This window comes from Botryllus schlosseri, chromosome 16 (assembly GCF_051294905.1).
Source record: "Botryllus schlosseri isolate E-star chromosome 16, Bs_hap1, whole genome shotgun sequence".
Lineage (NCBI taxonomy): Eukaryota > Metazoa > Chordata > Ascidiacea > Stolidobranchia > Styelidae > Botryllus > Botryllus schlosseri.
This window is the reverse complement of record NC_137251.1, coordinates 16,029,056-16,049,967: the sequence shown is the minus strand read 5'-3', so window position 1 is coordinate 16,049,967 and position 20,912 is coordinate 16,029,056. Positions and strand designations below refer to the sequence as shown.

General features: G+C 41.4%; 1 protein-coding gene across 2 annotated transcripts in view; it reads left to right on the top strand.

Moving 5' to 3' along the window:
* The window catches only part of LOC145458858 (uncharacterized), a 47,542-nt gene extending 26,855 nt beyond the window's left edge, over positions 1-20,687 (top strand). The window contains exons 1-9 of one of the 2 annotated variants that reach the window (XM_080337361.1): positions 11,768-12,001; positions 14,108-14,331; positions 14,639-14,762; positions 15,091-15,314; positions 16,114-16,237; positions 16,835-17,064; positions 17,871-17,997; positions 18,757-18,986; positions 20,256-20,687. In XM_080337361.1, the coding sequence (XP_080193487.1) occupies positions 11,791-12,001; positions 14,108-14,331; positions 14,639-14,762; positions 15,091-15,314; positions 16,114-16,237; positions 16,835-17,064; positions 17,871-17,997; positions 18,757-18,986; positions 20,256-20,384 (1,623 nt within the window). In that variant the 5' untranslated portion in view covers positions 11,768-11,790 and the 3' untranslated portion in view covers positions 20,385-20,687. Of the gene's footprint in view, positions 1-11,767; positions 12,002-14,107; positions 14,332-14,638; positions 14,763-15,090; positions 15,315-16,113; positions 16,238-16,834; positions 17,065-17,870; positions 17,998-18,756; positions 18,987-20,255 lie in introns of those variants that run through there. The other variant, XM_080337360.1, reaches the window with a different exon arrangement.
* Positions 20,688-20,912: the final 225 nt, after the last annotated feature.

Sequence of the window (20,912 nt, the reverse complement as noted above, 5' to 3'; positions counted from 1 at the left end):
CGTGCTTGCATGCGTGTTGTGTGTGTATGTGGGGGGGGGGCGTGCCTCACCAGCAATGAACCTCACCGCACGTCACTGGCCATTACTAGCTCAGAGTCATCAGTTCTAACAGTGGTGTAGCCAGGAGCCGGGGTTTGAAGGTCGAAACCCACCCATTTTGAAATGCCGTTTCTATCTCCGATACATTTTTAGCTCATTTGCAGTTCCGTTCAGAATTTAGTTGGTTGCGTTTTAGTCAGTTAGTTGCGAATTTTCGTGGGTCGTTACTTCTATAGCTCAACTTCAAGTCGCAACTTGAAAGTATAAGTAGTTATAGTTGTAATTTTGCATTTTGAAAATACAGTAGTTTGCACGAGTCTGAATGGCGTTAATGTTATTAGTGTAGTAGGTCTATCGCAACGAAAGCAGGGTAGGCATATCATTGTCGACTAGGGCTGGGCATAATGATTCGAGTACTCGAATCTGAATCGAGTAATTATTTTAATGATTCGAGTCGAGTAGAAAAATACGATTTTTTCGAGTACTGAAATTATACGCTCCTCGCCACTGAAAGTTATTTTGTCAATGAGAATGATGGTTTTGATACTGTTTCCACTGTGGAAGCCTTGAAACTTGATTAGGCGTATCGCAGTATACGAAACATATAGCACAAAGCTACGACCATAGCCTTTATAAAGGCTATGCTACGACAGTTACTGGAAAAACATTTCCGAAGTCATGATTCTCCCACAACATTGTCGCAAAGTACAATGAAATCGGTAGGGTCGAAGAAATACCAAAAGTATCTTTAATGTAATGGATAACAGGCCTTTTATTCTTAGTGGTGGCACAAAAGGTACACATTTTAACTTTGACATATTACATTTTGTTGTGGAGTCATAATGAGTGATACTCGAATACTCGACTCGACTCGAAAAATAATACGTGATTCAGAATCGAATCACTCAGGTACTCGATTTTGCCCAGCCCTATTGTCGACCAATATGTTAATTTATTTCAATGACCAGACGTTTTTCATTATGACGACAATTCCGCTATTGACGTTAGGGTGGGTAGCGCTGCTCGTTGAAGGACGTGATAAGGTGCGGTTACTACGTAAGTATTGCGTTTGACAATAACGTATTTCCAAGTCTTTTAAGATACAACATCATCAACATTCAATAGTATTCGAGACGATTTCACCAGTCTCGATCCTAATCTCGCATATTATAACTCGACTATCTTCTTAACGGTATAGAAAACGATCGGTTTATTATACCATGGAGATGAAATGCCGTTCCTGATGTACACATTGAGCCCTACTAAATCATGACACCTCGTGCAAACCCTCTCAACATACAGCCATAACTTTGCCGCTTTTCCGAATTAGATTAGAATTAGAGCTACACAGTTGTTTCCAAATGAGATTAGAATTAGATTTACTGAATTCGCAAAAACTTGGAAATTGAATGAAATTGTGAATGAGAGAAAAATACAGCAAAAATCAAGTTCGGTTCATATCAAATCACAGTGCAGTACAATAACGCCTCTACACCTAGCTTGGCTCGTTTTGCACTATACCAGGTAAGTTTTAAAAACGCGGTTGCTCAACTGTGTGGCCTATTTTGTCTCGATATTGCTGTCATGCGGCTGGTGGGCTCTACGAAATTTGAAAACTGACCCGGGACGCTTTTTGACTTGGCGACCTCTGCATTATACAGTTCTTCTGTAAGGATAAAAGCCTTGATATGATGAGGAATACGATTCTCTCTTTTGCACAAACTTCAAACATCACAGTCCACGCTCTCACGCTCTGCTGTGAAATATCTTTCCACTTCATCGTCTAATATATTTTCTTTGGTTGGATATGAAGCAATCATCCAATTTCTTCTTGATGTAGGCTAGTTGCCGGCATGAAAGTGAACATTCCTGTGTTAACTACCTTTTTATTCTTTACTGCTGTTCTGTTTGCGATCGAAACTAGAAGGTTGTTCGTAGCTTGCAAGCTACTATGCTAGCATGCTGGCTATTATTCGTATGATGACTGTACACCGCACAGTGTACGGTTAAGCAATGCGGTGGCGGCTCTTGGCACTGGATTGCCCTGAACGAGAGGGATGTTCTTGTTTACTCGCTGCAAAATGCCGCGGACAAAGAGGCATTTTCCGGAAAACAATAAATTAGATTAGAATAAAATTACAGAGTAGAAATTTTTCACTAATTAGATTATAATTAGAATTAAAGCATAGAAACAATTTACAAATCAGATTAGAACTATAGATTACAGGCATTCTGCTCTAATTTAGCGAAATTATACAACGAGAATTATCTAGCTGTCCAAGTCTGCCCGCAGGTCGCGTCCGGCCGCTAATAGATTTTATCATTTTGAGTGAATGAAATACTCGCATTATCCAACACATTTCTATCAAAAGTTGAGAGTTTGATAATAAATTTAGTTTCAACGAAATAATCCCTCCAGACAGCAATCGTTGAACAAGTTCAATCGTACGTACATATGCGTTATGCCCCATTATAACCATCCGACGGCAGTGTTGCGTTTTCACTCAAGTCACCATTAGGAACACACCGGTGACAATCAAACGAAATTCCGAGAAGTCTAAAAAGAGCATACTCAGATCAGAATGCTCTGAAAAATGGACCAAAATATCCCCACTTACACAGGCTACAATGTCAATATATGCATGACTGTTACAAAAAGAATATAATGTGAGTATCTGTGGTCGCACTGTTGTATAACTTCTGACTCAAAACGTTGCCTGCCTCTGGGAAAATCCGAATGGTGATTACATAATAATGAACCAAATTACAATGTTCATATCCACTGTTAAATCCCTTGTCATCCCTTACATACGCATGACCAACACCGCAGCACGACTAAGACAAAGGGAGGAAACGAAATACGTCATCGTTAGAGTAACTTTTTTAGCGGCCTGTAACTGTCGATCGTCCTCTCATCGTACTTTTACCCATTCCGTTGTTTGGTGGTAGCATTGCGGCATAAATTGACTGGCCCGACCCGCGGGCGATCAAATGGTTTGAATCCGGCACGCGGACCAAGTTGAGTCTGAAACCCCTGCTCTAATCAATGGATCTGCTAGGTCGATTAATTTCTATAAGGCAGGGGTGTGAAGTTAGTTTTCCCGGCGGGCCAAATGTGAAGCAGAAATTATACGTTGACGGGCCGGGACAAAATCATTAATATTATTATTATTATGGACAGTAAAAATGAAGTGGCGCTTATCACCGTGAACGGTATGGTGCACCACGTGCAAGATTTATCGTGGAAATAGTCAATTCAGGACAAATACTTATGAAAAGGTTGAATTAGTAACAGCAATATGTTACCATAGTCCGCGAATTCGGTGACGGCCCTGAGAAGTAGCGGGTTAGCTAAAAGGTTAAACGTTGTGAACGAGAGATTTAGTCCCTCACGGTATAACATGAATACACTATAGACTTCAGGGTAAACACATTTATGAATCAATTTATGCACTAGTTTTTGTCCACACAGTAGCATCGATAAATAGATTTTATCGTTCAAATTCCAAGGAACTCTTGGCGGGCCGCATTTTGCCCGCTGGCCGCACAATGCCTAGGTCTGCTATAAAGGAATCGTCAGCTCTGCATTGAAAGCTGCATGTTGTTATTGTCTGTGGCATTCGTGTTGTTTCTCGACTACAATGGTCATTCACACCAGCAGGCCGATATTCTTTGTTATGATTCCCTTGCTGCCGACCTGTTGCTGTAGCACGGCCCACTTCTAGGATACTTTAAAACACAGCTTACGCGGATCACATGGCTATATGTCTGATAAGCGAACTATTGCAGTAAATTGCATGCTGGTGAACGTCTTGATGTTGGGTTGAACGATGTCATGATTTTGCCTGCATACAATGTGACGTGTTCCAATGGATGACTTCTCATTCTCACGTGGTCGTATCTCGGACAAATCATGATAGTGAATGTTGAATAGAAAACTGCCAATGTGTTGTAGCTGGAGAAACGCACCAATTCGACTTCTACGAGGATTATTATTATTATTGATGAAAAGATGAGTGACGCTTTTCGCCTGTAAGGCCAGGTGCGTCACGGACTAGAATGAGCGATTTACCAAAATATGGTCAATAACCGGTTTACAAGTAAGTACCACAAGATATAACAAATTCTGCAACATGGGATAACATTTCGGGGATGATCAGTAGATTTTCGAGTGTTGCAGTGATTTTGAGCTCGCGCGCCCTGTCGATTAAAAAGTTCCGATGAAAATCATATCGATTGCAGTGCAGCAAAAAATGCTCGACTGTATCAGGTACTGTACAATGGTCGCATAGGTCGGTGTCGCTACATCCAATTTTATGTAAATGCGCTTTCAGGCGGCAATGGCCTGAACGAAGCCGAAATATTATTCGTTCGTAAAGCCTATGTCGATGCATCGATGGAAAGTGGCCATCAGTCAATGATCTATGGAAATTTCGATAGTGACCTCCACGCTCATTTCGTTGATATTCGGCGTTCCAGGTCGCTCTACAGTATTGACGTACTTCGGCTTTCGCCTCAGCGTGGCTAATTTTTTCTGGAAGCGTCTGAGAAGGGGTATTTTCGATATTGGTCCTGGCAGCTTGCCAAGCCAATTTATCAGCTAATTCATTACCACCGATATCAGCATGCCCCGGTACCCAGGCCAGGACAACAATGGCGCCTTTCTGAACCACTTGATTCAGCAAGCGACCACATTCAATTATAACATTCTGCGTTTGCGGTGCCTGCAGGTTGGTCATAGCGGATAGCACGCTCAGACTGTCCGATAGAATCAGATATGTTTGTTGGTATGAGCCATTCTGGCAGATCCATTTTAGAGCGTGGAGAATGGCTTGTGCTTCTATGGAGAAGATTGACTTAAGAGTGGAACACGACTGGGAAAAGTTTATCATCAGCGACGGGATGGTAAAGGCAAAACCGGCTCCCTCTGCTGATTTGGAGCCGTCAGTGTATATTTCAGTGGCATCCCTATATCGTTCGAATATGAAGTCCAGGACTATGGGTTTATGCGACAGAGGTGCGATATCTTTTTTAATGATTTTTGCAAGGTCTAAATCAATATTAGGTGATTGAATCAGCCATGGAGGCAGATTTGGAAGACTTTTTCTTTCCAAGACAAGGTTATTCAGAGACTCGACATTGGTGGCGATGTTGAAGGTAATGAATTTTGGGTTCATGAGGCTATATATCTCCTGCCAAGAGTCTTCAAGCACTCCTAATGTTGGATGTTCGTGAGCCTGGTAACCTCTAAGGTGACAGCGATAGTTAAGGCTAAGCTGTTTGTGGCGCAGATGGAGAGGAAGCTCGTCACATGATGCTTCAAGTGCACAAATGGGGGTGCTGCGCATTGCTCCACAGCAGAGGCGGAGAGCTTGATTTCGTATGGTGCGTAACTTGTCCAGATACTTTTTTGGGGCGAAGTAATATGCTGGTAACCCATAGTCAATCAGTGATCGTATCAGCGCCCTGAAAAGTTGCAGCAATGGTCTTTTACTCGCTCCCCATGTGGTACCAGTCACGACTCTGATTAGATTCAGTCTGTTGGAGCACTTTTTGGAAATCGTATCGATATGTTGCTTATAGTTAAGCAATTTGTCAAACGTGATACCCAAATATTTGTAGGTGTCGACAAATTCAAGTTCATGGTCACCAGTTTTCAAGATAAGTGGAGGAATTTTCCTTTTCTTCGTGAACAGCATGCCTACGGTCTTTGCCTTGTTGATGGTAAACCCCCATCTGGAACACCAGTCGCTTATTACATCGAGTGATGATTGAATGGAAGACAAGAGGGGCTGGATAAGAAGACCGCTATCCCAAACAGCGCAGTCATCTGCGAACACCGCATGTTCAGACCGATGACCTAACGAGCTCGGTAAATCATTGATCATTACCGCAAACAGCAAGGGGCTGAGAACGCTTCCCTGTGGTATACCGTTCTGCAGTACATAACTGTCGGCAGAAGATACTTGCGAAGGAGATGTTACTTTAGGACAAGGATCTGGATTGTTAGGCGTAGTTGCATAGTCTCTAGCTATAACCTTAGCGCCATTTCCATTTTCATCGGAGTCACTCTCAGCTTCCTTAACGCTACACTTCTTGCGCTTCATACGACTAGACGTTTCTGCGTCCATGTTCTCCATTTCCTACAAGAGGAATTGGAGAACTGCTGACTAGACTACTCTGACTAGTGTATCTATTGGTGATTAACTGATACGGTTAGATAATGAAATGACAAAGCGCCTCTGTCTGAACGACTCGGTGCTTTGATAGAGCTGACAAGAGCTAATCAAGAGACGACCGTACTCGACGACGTCTAGCGATTGAATCACTTCTACGAGGATAGATATTGGCTAAAAATGCACTGGTACGGAAGCTTCAACATCATCAGTGCTCAGATAGAATGCGAAATTGAGCACGGTGCGGATGTCGTCAACTTTATCGGCGAGGGACTGTACAGAAAACTGCGTCGTGAATTCTCTGTAACGATCTCAACAGTTCGGTGGAAATCTCCCACTGGCGCGTACGTGAGTATCCTATAAGTTAAAAAAAGGGCAAAAGAAAACAGCAAACAATAGAACATCGAGAGAGGTAATGACGCGGTAATGGCCGTCACCGAAATGCCTATTTCTATAACTTATCCGTATTTTTTATTAGAGGGAAGTGTAGCCATATTGAATTAAAGACATCTAACGATGTTAAATCGTGCAAGGGCTAAGAACATTTGGAAAAAGTTGAATAACTCTCCAAACAAATACCGTGCTCCATAGTCTATGTTGATGTTGATTCATGAAATCATTTTGGGCCCCTTCGAGCTACTCGAAATCGGGGTGCAGCAGTTACGGTTCTGCGTGTAACAGATGATTACAAACGAGGAGGGTCATCCAATCTGCGTAAGCTTTGTCTTAGAAGTCAGGAAGTGGGCCATGCTTCAAGTCGGTAGATGTGAAATCATAATAAAGAATAGATATCGGCCTGGTGTGAATGACCATTGTAGTCAAAAAACATCATGGATAACACAAACAGCAACGAGGGAGAAAGCTAGTACGTCTTTTACGTGGAACACAAAGTGCTTGTGAGTAGCTTGCGTAACGATAAATCAGGCTGGATGGCTGCATTTCGCAATCAACGCTCATAAAACCTTTGGAGAGGAATGCAAAGAGCAACAAAGAGCCGCGGAATAGAACTTAACATCGAAAAAGGAACTGTGAAATCGGGCACTAGGCCGAGGTGGATGCCAGTTTAAGAGATCGCTACTGCAATAGCAACTGGTCTATCGGCTCGGCATCCTCCCATCTGTTCATTACATCGCATTGTACATTGTGTGTGTCTTGTTCAGATGAAAATATAAACTGACGAGTATTGATTAATTATCATTGAAAATAAAGAATTCCAATTATCAGGCAAACACTATAACGCACTGTCCGATTTCACGCTCCAATCAAAATGGCTGTCACGAAAACCGATCTTGTGAGATATTGTGAGCACGGAAACGTGGCTTGTGGCGCTTATGGACGCACAAATAACATGATTTGGAGGCGGAGAACGTGTTTTTGTTCGTCTCATCTTGAGAAGATTAGGTGTTAGAAATATTTGGCAAATTTAATTCGAAACTTCAAAATTTAGAAATTCTTTGCGGTCCACCTGAATTAGCTTCGCGACCCACCGGTTGGGAAGCACTGGGACACTCAAACCCAACACAGTGACCTTGGATAAACAGAAACCAACCTATAATGAGATCGCGCGAGGCGCAAAGAAACTATTTTGCGAGAAATTCGACTAATAAAACAGACATTAAAAGATCGCGCTCCCTCCTCCTTCTCACCACGTGATCCGCGTAAGCGGCGTCTTATAAAAGCCTAGAAGTGGACCGTGCTACAAGTCGGTAAATAGGAAATAAAAAATAAAAAGAATATCGGCCTGGCGTAAAATGACCAATGTAGTCGAAACACAATGAATATCAAAGAAAAAAGATCACGTTGGTCTGGTCGCGACCCAAATTTAGACCTCTCAATACCTATGCATGGATCGCGACCCAGCCCGCAAGAACCCCTGCTTTACAGTTTTACAGCATGAATCAGTCAGAACAGTCTTTTCGCAAAGTAACCCAAAGTACTATGCTGTGCTGTGCTAGCACCATTTACAATGAGGATTGGCTCGTATTAACTCTAAATTGAAACACAGAACTAAGGAATTGCTGTTGTTCAGTAGCTAGCAAGTCTGGTAAAATATTCCATCGGCACCGCGAGATCGGGGTTTCTGAATTCTGAGGTTCTTTCTGTTTTCGTGCACTACCTTTTGGGTGTGAACAGACCTTTTCGCTGAGAGTGATATTGTCATGTATTACGAAATAGTTTGGTTTGGTTTGCATGTTACTTCACATGTAGCACTTATTCCTCGACGCTTTCAGGAGGGAATTCCTATGAATTTGATTTCGGGGGCATCCATTACTGGTTGAAACACGCTTAACTAAGCATGGCCAGCTACCACGGCGCCGTCGATGCATGTGCGAAGGATTATAAGGCCGACGTCGCCACGGCTCGTTCCGAAGATGTTTATAAAGAATTTCTGAAGCAGATCGAATATAGAATTCCACTGCAATGGCATGGGCTCCGAATTTGCACTAGGTATGAAAATGTTAGTCCTTGAATATAACAACGAAAGTTGTATATGAGGTGAGGTATATTTTGTTTATATATTTGTGGGGTAAGTATTCTAAACCGGCCTGCTTTGGTATAGGGCCCGATCCTAATATTTCGATCTGAAAAATATGTTTTTGGTGTATCAAGTTCCGCGCCGCGCCGATTTACACAAAAAAACGACCTTAGAATGAGCTACGGACCAGACTTGGATCGAAATTTTAAAGCGTAATGCAATCTGAGTTATGTGATGTATCTATACTCCATAATTTTAATGTTAATCTAGTTTCTGGTTTTCCTGAAAATGCTCCAGGAGAACTGCGTATAGTGCGCAAAGAGGCAGGCTTGGTGAACAGACTTTTGCCATTATCATGATTATGAGGATGAACTCTGCTTTGATATGAAGTGATCTTGATTTGTGTATTTCTTTGCTACTCAGCGTAAGGTTAAGGAGGCATCATGTAATTTAAGATGTTTACCCAGGCTATATTTCAATGTTAAATTCGGGTGTACGTCGCTCACTACTATCATTTAAAGCTCCATATATACCAGTGCTTCTCAACCTTTTTGTCTTCGTGGACCCTTTTTGGACGGTCAAAGACCCCGCGGACCCCCTAAGTTTTTGTTCAAATTTAGCTCAATTATCGAACAACCGTCATCTGTTTTTTGCGTATATTTACTGTAGGCTAGGGACAAACAGCAAGAAAATGACTATTCTTGAAAATAACATCACGTTATTTATGTGGATATTGGGTAGACAGTAGCGAGTTCTGCAGCTGCATTTCTTGGAATACGTGGCTGTGTCTTGAAAATCCGCGCCTTCGATTTGATATGAACGAGTTCCGAAAATTTATTTCCACAAAGATAGGTGGCGACGAATGGTATAATAACGGACAACGCTTCAGACGACTCCTTTGGGTATGATTACAACATATATGCCGCCAAAATTGAGACACATATTTTTTATTGGACATATAAAATCCATCCTAGTCATTTCTATCTAGCAGCTCATCTCGAAGTTGTTTTGGAATAGTGATTATGTATATCACAGGGGAAAATGGATTTTTGCAAACATTTGAAGTCACGCTGAGTGACCTTACTATTCCTACTTGTTTTCCACAAACCCTAACATAACATTTCCAAACAGCGATATGTTTGTATCAGTAAGGTATTGTTAATTTGGCAATTAAAATTTGAACAGTACGATATTTCCTCTCAGACGGTCATTCTGTTGATGTGAGTCATTAAGTTGTAGCAGTTATGAAACGAAACTGCCTCGTAATTTCTCTATTTTGAAAACAAAATATAAATACGGTTATCAATTATTTTGTAAATTAATGTCTTCGCTGACCCCCGGTTGAGAGCCACTGATATATACTATTCAAAGCATCTGCTTTCTCCAGAAATATATAGAACTTTAACCACCTATACTTCATAAAATTTCTTGTGTACTTTGATTTGAATCCACTTTGATCTGCTTTGGCAATCTTGCCCGTAATTCCACCTGTGCTCATTCTCATTCTACTGAACATCAGTATCTGTGAATAGGCTATTTGAACAGTGCCTTATGAACCATATAGCTACCGAAGGAACCTCGCCGTCATGAATACGCGAAGCTTACAGTTATGTAACGTCTCGACACCGTCTATCGCAGGTTGCCATCACCCGTGTGGTGCTTGAAGTCTGGAAAGAGGGTCTATGAGGATGGGGACCAAACCAAAACATAGATATCAATATCTTTGAATGAAGCGCATGGATACCTTTGTCAGAAACGAATGTAAGTTTTTGTGCTCTTCATGTTAGTCTCAAGTAGTAGCAGCCTCTGTGTCCGGTTGGACCAGGGCTATTCATGTATCGAATAAATCTGGCCTTTATTATAAAGACTTATGGAAGGCCATATAGGCGCTATACCTATGTAACGTATGGGTCTGTATTCAATTTTACAGATCAGCACATATATGGCTTCTGCGCCTTAAACATGGGTACGAAAAAATGCATTTCCTTCGCTGATGAAGGCGATTCTCCACACATTTCATTTCCGTTTTTATGATAAAACAATGAAATTTTCCGAATAGTTTGTGTTGATCTTCATCTCCCTCTGCTGTACTGCGTGCAATTGTATATAATCACGACGTTGGATGTCATCTGTACGAGATTGGAATCAATGGAAGTCTGACTATGCAATGGCATTCCCTGAATAGCAAGGTGTTCTACATTAGGGCTGCCATACGTCCTCTTTTAATAGGATTTGTCCTCGTTTTTCACTTTTTTGAAAGTGTCCTCGGAGGACGCCCTTTTGTCCACTTTTTTGAGAATTTTGGTCAAATTCGACTGAGATACCGTAAATCAGCACTGAAGTAACGCTCCTGCGGGTATTTCTGGAGCTGAGCCGGAAAGTCTAGTCAACCGACCACGAACTGGGAAAAATTTCGTTTGTGGGTGGGAAAGTGATAAATAAGTAAATTCTAACCATTTTCCCGGATTCTCCTCCGGTTTTGCAAGTCTGAAAATTCTGAAAAAGTGTCCTCTTTTCGGATTTCCAAAATATGGTAACCCGATTCTACATGTTGTTACTCTACAAATGATACATAAGGTCTTGCAATCTTTCGATATCGTATACGTCGACTATTTCCAGTGCCAGAATGTTCATGTTCATTGTTCATTGTTCATACTACATGCATTTTTCGAAAATATCTCGACAATTATAACATCATTATACAACGTTTATATGGTTTCTGAAAGGGCATTTGTTTGAAACATGTTTATTTGAAGTGCAGCCCCATAGTTATGTGATACATGGTACGAAACGATCAAATGGAGATAATTACGTCATAAGCATCCTAGAATAATTTGTCATGCTCCCATGCGCCTGAATGGAAGAATATCACAACGTTTCAAGTCATGCAGAAAGTGCTGATAAAACATATTTGTGATAATGAACTAAGAGAACTTTGTTAGGGCTGTTGCGTACATGCAGACGCGAAGAAATTTGCTTTACTGCGAAAATAGGCCGAGCGATCATTTTCTGACTGGAGAACGGCATGGAAGATTAGCTGCGTAATCTGCAGCGCCTTGCAAAATTATGTAGATATCTTTTGTACCAAGGTGTGCTCGTATGCATAGCCTGTGTCCTATACATAGATTAAACTTAGAGACAATCAGTGCAGTAGTCGTAGCTCATCCGCGAACAGGTTTTACATTGCTCTCACTTAACCTTGGATATATTTCAATGATCAGACGATCTGTCAGGATTATGAGTACGGTACAGTTGGTAATAGGTTTGGTAGCACTGCTTTTCGGAGAAGTTCATTTGACACGGCTACAACGTAAGTATTTGGTGCGTAATTGTGTATCGTGCAAGCGATGGCGCAAGCTTTTGAAAGGTTGGCGTTTATGTGGGTTCTTAACAGGTGGTCCATGTACCGGTACACCTTGGGGGTACGAAGCATCAAATCAAGGAGTACGAGATGCTGTGTGGAATTAGGTCTATACGCTATCCAGAGCCCAAATTTATTTTGCAAACCTAAAAAATGTGAAATACTTCCTGTGCAGATTTATTGAACTAAAAAATTTTCTTCGCACATGGTGCCATGTCACATCGAAGGTATTTTTAATTTTACTATAGGCCATCAGAAGTTTTGTTGAAAATGCACAGGGGGTGCGAAAAATATTATTGAAAGCTCAAGGGGTACGAGCGCTATAAAGGTTAACAAACATTGCTATAGCAGAGTGTAGATACGCTTTACGTATATCGAATATATATCTGCATATGAACTGGTTGCTCTGCACCCGTAGTAGGCTACACTAATGGGCCCTTTAAACTCAACCACATGTCTTTGTCTGCTGAGAAATCCGTTGAACATACATTGACGACATATTGATCGATTGACCTTATGAAGACAATAGTTACATCCCACCGCTATATTGCCACGCTAAATAGCATTGGTAAATTGTTTTTCAAGATCCTACCAGTGTTGGGATGACTCGAGTCATGACTTGACTCGAGTCAGACTCGAGTCACCTTTTTCGTATGACTTGACTTGACTCGAGTCACTTAGCTAAAATGACTTGACTTGACTTGACTCGGCGTATCAGAAATGTGGATTGACTCGTGACTCGGAGCAAAATGAACGAGTCAATTTCAAGTCATCAACTAATCGGTGTCGATAAAAATCTCTCTCTTTTGCATATGGTCAGATTGTTCGCAAAACGCTGGTGTAACCCGTGAGAGCGACCAATCATTCAATGATCGTGCGTTTTACTGAGCCTCCATTGTTCTCTCACAAATAAATTTACCGCTAACGAAGTTATTGAAGCTTACAGCTTACGTTGTCGTAAACTAATATGGTGAAGTAATTTAATAGCAAAATGTCTGTTTCTGTTCTCTGTGATTACCTTAGCCAAACCTCTTGTCTTATTGAAATTGAATTCGAATTTAGTTTATGTAGTCCTCAACCATTGGTGTAGGCTCGAATTGTATCGTATCAATTCCTAAATGGGTAGTGTATTGCATCTTATCAATTCGTTCTCTACTCTCTATTTTGGCTGGGAACTATAAACTGAGGCTATGCAATTAGTTACGTAGTTTTACAGTTCTACGCATTTGTGAGCGATACAGCGCCTTCTTGTGTGTATATTTACCTCTATATCCGTTCATCGGTTCAGAATCAATGACCACTCAATCTGTATTTCAGACAGCTAGTAAAATAAAATGACGTAATCATGCCTCATACATTGAAAGGGCAACTTGACTTGAATTGTGACTTGACTCGTGACTTGACTTGACTTGACTCGACTTGACTCGAGTCACCTCCGAAAATCGAGTGACTTGACTTGACTCGAGTCACCTTCGAAATTCGATTGACTTGACTTGACTCGAGTCAAAATGTGCAATGACTCGAAATGACTCGTGACTCGAAGGTAGTGACTTGATCCCAACACTGGATCCTACCTATACAGGTCCAGATCCATTGCCCGATTGCCGATCACCCACTGCCCATTATGTAACGCAGAGTTAAGGTCTATGTTTGTGTCTGAATTAGTTTAATATCACTCCACGTCCACAATAGTGGTTCGTGCGCGTCTCTCGGCGTAGGTCAAGACACACACCCGACTCATACAGCGGAAGTCAAACGGATTTGCATTAAATATTCATTGCTCTTTATATTTTGTGTTGAAGTCATGTCTTAATAGTTTTGTTCTTTTAGCACTGTTATTGATGTACAGTACATTTTGGGCGTCAGTGTTTTCCAAGTCCCCGGCTCGAGAAATGTATGCTGCACTGCTGTGTATTCTGTTCTTCCTCGGCCGGCGGGTTTCACGTTAAATAGGCATGCAATGACGGTCTGTCTCGTAGACACAGACACCACAAACTGTCAAATGACAGGTACGAAAGTAAACGATCGTAATAGACAACACCTGATCTGTAACAGCTGGAGAAACGCATCAGTTTGACTACGAAGCATACACATATTGGCTGAACATCAACTATTATGGAAGTTACAACTTCAACCAGGCTCAGAGAGAATGCAAAAATAGGCATGGCGCGGAACTGATCAAGATCACTAGTGACACGCTGTACAGGAAAATACAGAACGAAGTTGCGGTAATGATGCCAAATTGGCTCAAATTCACGTTGTGGACAAGTGACAGCGACGTAAGTATTGGAACCTACGAAGTAGCGGGCTGCCGCGCTAATATTTACATCCGTTCTATCCAAAATGTCAGTTGTCTGATGACCTGGCCGGTATACTCATTACCCGGAGTGAGAAAAATATCAATATTGATTGGTTTCGTTACGACTTTCTTGGTTTTCGCTGTGGTCGAATCCGCATTAAGTCATAATTCCCATGCTGACGATGGTAATGCTTAGCAGTATAGATTTTTTACGAAGTTCTCAATAGTGAATACCGTTTTTGACGAAATGTCACTTGTCTTGTGTGCTTTGTCATGTTGTTTCCCAGGAACCAAGCACATACCAGATGCTAGCGTTCCGGCAGCTTGACAAGATCGTTAGCAATACCAAGACTAACCATTCCCCTGGTCACCGGGGTGATGGTTACGTCTGCCAGAGACGAAACTATCCAGGTATTCTTTGACTGTGAAATCATTCTTCGTTCTTTGACTATCAACTAAGCCTACCTTGGTACGTGTTGATAACTACTCTTGAGGCTACATTTATTGATATAATGCCAAGAACGGCGAACAAGGGCCTACGACAGCTTATAACTAAGTTATCTTAGGCCCAGAGCGAACCCTAACTAACAAGCGGGGTTTCAGGGGCTGCTAGATTTATTATCCATGCCTTACTGAGTCTGTGTATATAGCTATGGAATTCGCCATATGTAATCTAGACTAGCCTATGACAATGCGTCTAAGTATATCTCCTTCAATTGAAATCATTGTGAAATTACAGCCGGATATTCCCATCATTTTAAATATAACGGAGATGATTACTGGTTTCGAAGCGATCGGAGACTATTTTCATTTTCCGACGCCCAATCCGAGTGTAAAAGCAAGTATTCAGCAGAAGTACTGAGCATCTTTGATGACGCTCAATACGTGAAGGTTCAATCTCAGGTTGCAGATAAGATTCCAGTTGACCGTAAACATTTGAAGATCTGGACAAACGATACTGATGTGAGTAACTTCGCAGCTAAGACTAAAATTATAAACGATTGACTCTTGCTACATTACGCAAGAAAGTGCATTATCACTGCCCTATTTATCAATACTTGAGCCATTGTACGAATCCATAAATTAGTGATTTCAAAATCCTCTACCGTACCAGCCTCGTGCACAGGAAGAATGGGCCGTGAACCGTATAATTTGATTGCTTCAATCGTACGACTATGTATCGATTTCTGTGTTATATTGACCCGCGATTTTAGGACCTACCAGGATAAGGATAACTCAACAGTCAACACCCTCGTAAAACCATCCCGTTGTTGTTAGAGTTGGTATCGTTGGTAAGTCCATCGCCATCGGCGCGAGACACCCGGTCCGAGACTCGGCAGCAGTAGCACTTCGTGATTGCGATTGTTCTAGGTTTATCTGGGCTCGCCCTTCACTAGGTTGCTATTGTTACGGCGTCTTCACAGATATAATCCAGATATAAACCAGGTGAATGACGAATGAAAGGGACAAGGAAATGTGTCTAAAATAGACAGACAACTGAAAGATCAAGATCCAAAACTGTTACATCTAGCCGGGCATTATATCGATAGTAGTTTGAGTCACCGTACTTTTGGTCGTTTCGACATTGTCCTATCTGTTCAGTGTTCATTAGAACACGTTGTGTCTTGTGTATCGCATCGCACAGTAGACCACCTGGTCTGTCTTGAGCAGAAAAAATAATGAAGCCACTGATTAGGATTAGGATTTTGCAACATTGGTGTCATATTCGCAGACAAAACGAACGCAGTATGAATTTATTCAGACTCCCGGAACAAAAGTAGCATTAGTGATATGGAGGCAGGGTACCGGTGGAAGGAACACAAAAATAAACCGCTCTCTGAACTCTGCATGCCATGGATTCATGTGTCTGAAAAGAAACTACTCTCGTAAGTATTCCCCACGCAAATAAACTAAACTCGTACATAATAAACAGCGGAACAAACCTCTACATTGAAGATCGTAATATTATTAAAGCGCAATTATGGGATCGGAAATAACGCCACATCGAATTGCAATTAACGTTTCGTATACCATTATGCAAAGGTTAATTTGACGAACTATCGTTAATCGGCGTTGCGATAAAATAAAGGAATCCACAAGGACATGGTTTCTTGACCAGGGGTCCTTGGGGGTACGAAATCATGCGGTACGAGATGCACTGTGGGAATAAAACTATACATTATGCAAACCAACAAAAAGTGGAATATTTCCTGGGCACATTTTTTCCACTCACAAATTTTCTTCGCGCTGTGCGCGATTCCCTGTCAATGATCTTTTTGATTTTAATAGGTACCATCAAAAGTTGTGTTAAAAAAGAACATGGTATACGAGAATGTTTATTGTAAGCTCAAGGGGCACGAGCGCTAAAAAGGTTAAGAAACACTGCATTAGTAACTTTAAAACTATACGGAAAGTTCTTTATTATTAGAAAACTCGCGGACTTGAAAATTACGCAGACTACCAGAGTTTTTTTTCTTTCCCAGTCATAGGACGCACCTATGAGTTTATGTATTCCGGCGATGAATACTGGTTTTCGTTCGATTCGTTCGGAACGGTCAATCACTCAGAGGCACAAAGGCAGTGCAGAAGCCGACATTCTGCTGAACTTGTGAAGCTTCTCGACCAGGCACAGTATCACGAAATTCAGATACAAGTGCAATACAAGATTCCGTCCAACTGGACTGAAGTGATGCTGTGGGTCAGCGGCAGTGAGGTATGACAGTAGTAAGCCTACCAGAACGTGTTGCCGACACGTGATTCTGCGTCTCCCATTATTCTGGCCAGTGTTGGACATCTAGAAAATTTTCAGCTTTCCCATATTAGATTAGAATAAGAATTGTAACAACACAGTTTCTTTGAACTTAGATTAGAATTAGAATTACTGAATTTGCGAAAACTTGAACATTGAATCAAGTTCAGCTCTTATCAAATCAGAGTTCATTCTCAAAAGCCTGAGAATGACAAATGTCTGCACAACAAGCTTGGCTCGTTTCGCACTTACATACAGTTCTCTTGTAAAGCATTTTGGCAAAACCAGGAATAATTGGATTAGAATTAAGAGGGGAGCATAGAAACATTTCACAAATTAGATTAAAATTATATAACCGACATTTCGATCTGATTAGTTTAATAACTCTAATAGGAGAACTATTATTATTAATATAATTTATAATTGACAGAACACAGTGGCGTTTATCGCCTTTTTCGGGCGCTGTGCGCCACGACACGTGTATTTGTTTGTACTGTTCATAGCGTCTTTGACTTTCGTACTCTTGATGGCAACTTTCTTTCTTTGCCTCCCCACCGTAGTCTCTGCTGTCGACTTGTTTAGCGCGGTTTACTTCCGGTCTGGGCTTTTTAATGCACTACGGTATTAGTGAGATCGGCGATGAGGGGCCCACAGAAACCGCCGATACTTAGAAGATGGTCGGAACCGTGATTCGAACCCGCTTCCGTTGGTGTCGTGAATGCAGTGTCCAAGTTTATTGTAGCGCCCTTAATTTGAATTGCTTTGCACAGGAAGAAGGAACGAATGTGATGCTTATAATAGGAAAGAACGGAAATAATGAGGGCTCGATTAGAAAAGAGAATCAACTGCCAAGTTACCAAAGTCACGGTTACGTGTGTTGCAAGAGGAATAACATCCGTAAGTTACCGATATATAACTGATATTAGTGCTGCGAGAGATGTAATTTTACATTGCTAATAAGATCTTTCCTATCATACTGGCTGGTTAAGTGTGGTGTTCATTATACGAAATGCAGGTGGTGAGTTTCACGAACCCATAACTGCTGTTGGCTTAACTCTTCAATTGTGCGCGATAAATGTCGGAGTGCTGGTCATCTGGAGCCAGAATTGTACAAACAACTGGATTTCCTACATGCGCAACTACAGCTAGAACTGGAACTAGAACTAAAGACCCTCAGAACTCCGCAACTGTAACTAACTAAAACACAACTAACTATATAAATAGATTTAATCCCGAAGCAACTCATTCATTTTTATTTTCTCGTAATCGGGTCGGTTTTCCACGTGAACACCATTACAAGTTTGAAATGAGAGGGGTTGTGCCCCTCAAAACTCATCCCTTGACTACTCCGCTGTCGGTAATGACTAATGTTGACTCTGAGCTAGCAATGGCAGCAATAACATCAGACAACAGAACATAGGTATCGCGCTTCACGCCAAACAACGGCCCGTGTTTTCTAGTTGTTTGGTTACTATTTTTTTGTAAATGTGCAACTTGAATTAAGACTAATCATTTTTCACAATTCGCAACCAGAACTAGAACTATATTAAAATACCGTTGTTATAGTTGACGTCAACAACTAGATAGGCAGCTTGTACAATGCACAAGTCTGTCTGCGGATCGTGCTGCGATCGCACAACCTTCATTCTTTTTCAGCGGGTCATTTCTACCAGTTCGACTTCCAAGGCAACCGTTATTGGTTTGTGATTGATTGGCTGACTTCGAGCACCAGCCATTTCAGTGCCCAACAGGGTTGCGAAACGAAATATGACGCCGAGGTAGCCACAGCTCGATCCCCCGATGTTTACAGAGAGTTGCAGAAGCAAATTGAATATCGAATTCCGCAGGACTGGCATGAGGTCCGGCTTTGGACTAGGGACCAAAATGTGAGTCCTTCAAATATCACATCGACGTGACAAATTTGATATATATCCTCTCCCATTCTACTTAGATTTCTGATTGATGGAATATAGTGAACATGAAGTTTTTCAAAACAGATTTACGGTTAGATAAGGAAGTCCAAAAATGTTCGGTCCGTCGACGTTGAATACGGAAGCTAAAAATACGTCTTTCAATTTCTGCAAAGTCACTGCTTAATTCCTGATATCTTATATTTCCCATGACACATAAATGGGTCATGTGTGTTCTTTAGCAGAGACCCACGCAATATCTTTGAAAACAACGAACTCACCATTAGTAGTTTTGGGAAATGTCCTTCCAGTGACCATGGAACCACACACTCTCATTTGAACTACTATTTGACAAGAGAATACCATTAATCAATTATGGTATGCATTGCCCAAGCAGTACTTCGTCAGGCTACCCAAAAAGGTTGGTCTCGCCTCCCACATGGGAACAGAGACCAAACTTATGGGGGGTCCCGCCAGCACCCCGGACCCTTCTTTTCGCGGCGGGCTTTTTACCGCTACAATTAGAAGCACGTTTTACTGTTATAGGTAATCTGCCTGTGTGAGTACGTAGTCGCTTCATGCGTAAAATAAATCATATTCGGGATTGAATTTTGTCTAGGAAATTGGTATTTGCATGTACATTACTATTAATGTTCAACATCTCTCAGTGCACGTGATCAGATTCACTGGTAGAGCTGAGTGAAGTGGTGACTTCAGATAGCAAGCGCAGGACTATTCCGCGCCTATGGACAATGGACAATTGACAATATTTATATTGATGGTTTCTCCGTTTCGGCCAACATGCGGCGGTCATTTTCGGCCAAGGTTATATTTGTTAACACACTTCGCGAAGTCGCATGTTGGCCGAAACTTCAGAAGCCTTGACGTGTCGTGGAGATGTAATGGCCGGCTTTGAAATGCCCTTATCTTCTGTAAATGATGCGCGTTTTTCTTGGGACGTTGTGGGTACCCAATACCCATATTAAAAAGTATGATGATTTATATTGATTTGCGAAATAATTTTGGGCCCCTTCGAGGTCGTCCTTGAAGGCTGTCTTGCAAATTGCTGCTTCAATTTGTTAGTGAATTGAATTTTGCAGCCTTTGTGCTACGCGAAAAGAGTTTATCAATCTTTTGAACACCTCAACAGCATCATATATTATAACGCATTGGACATTGCCCAGTTCATAGATGACGTGGTCGCTTTCACCACATACAATACGTTGCAAAACCGTTTAATTACAGGCTTCTCGACCTGGTCATATCTATGGGGTGCTCGAGGTATGGAGAGAAGGCACGGGTGGACCAAATCAAAGAACAGAAAACGTTAGTTGGAATTCAGAGCATGGATACATTTGTCAGAGGCAATTATAATTTCGAACAGCGCGTAGCTTAATTTGGAGTACTGCAGGGATCTCTACTAATGCATATCTAATCTATTGACATTCCGGTATAAAAATCTTGTGAAATCATGAAACTTTTTAAATTAAATAAACTGATGTATGTTTGATAGTGCGCAAATTCGCTTTTAAGCATGTGAATTCATGTGACCTATAGGCCTAAAATACATAATTAGCCTACACATGTAGTGTCTACACTGGAGTTTGTATCAACGCAAGCGACACTGATGACGTATTATAATGTTCGAAGTTGAATAAAATCCGCGTTTAATATGAATTCTAGTGAAACGGTCAACCTCGTCGGCGATTCTTTACAAGTTTTGCGCACCATTTCAGTAAAGGAAATCGTTATCTATTGCTTTTGCTCGAGTTAGTCAGGTAGTTGAGTTGTATTTATACAATAGAGGTCCTCAACCTTTTTAACTGCGCGGACCCTCTTTGGACCGTCACCGACCCCCAAGTTTTAGTTCAAATTTAGCTCTATTATCGTGCAACCATCATC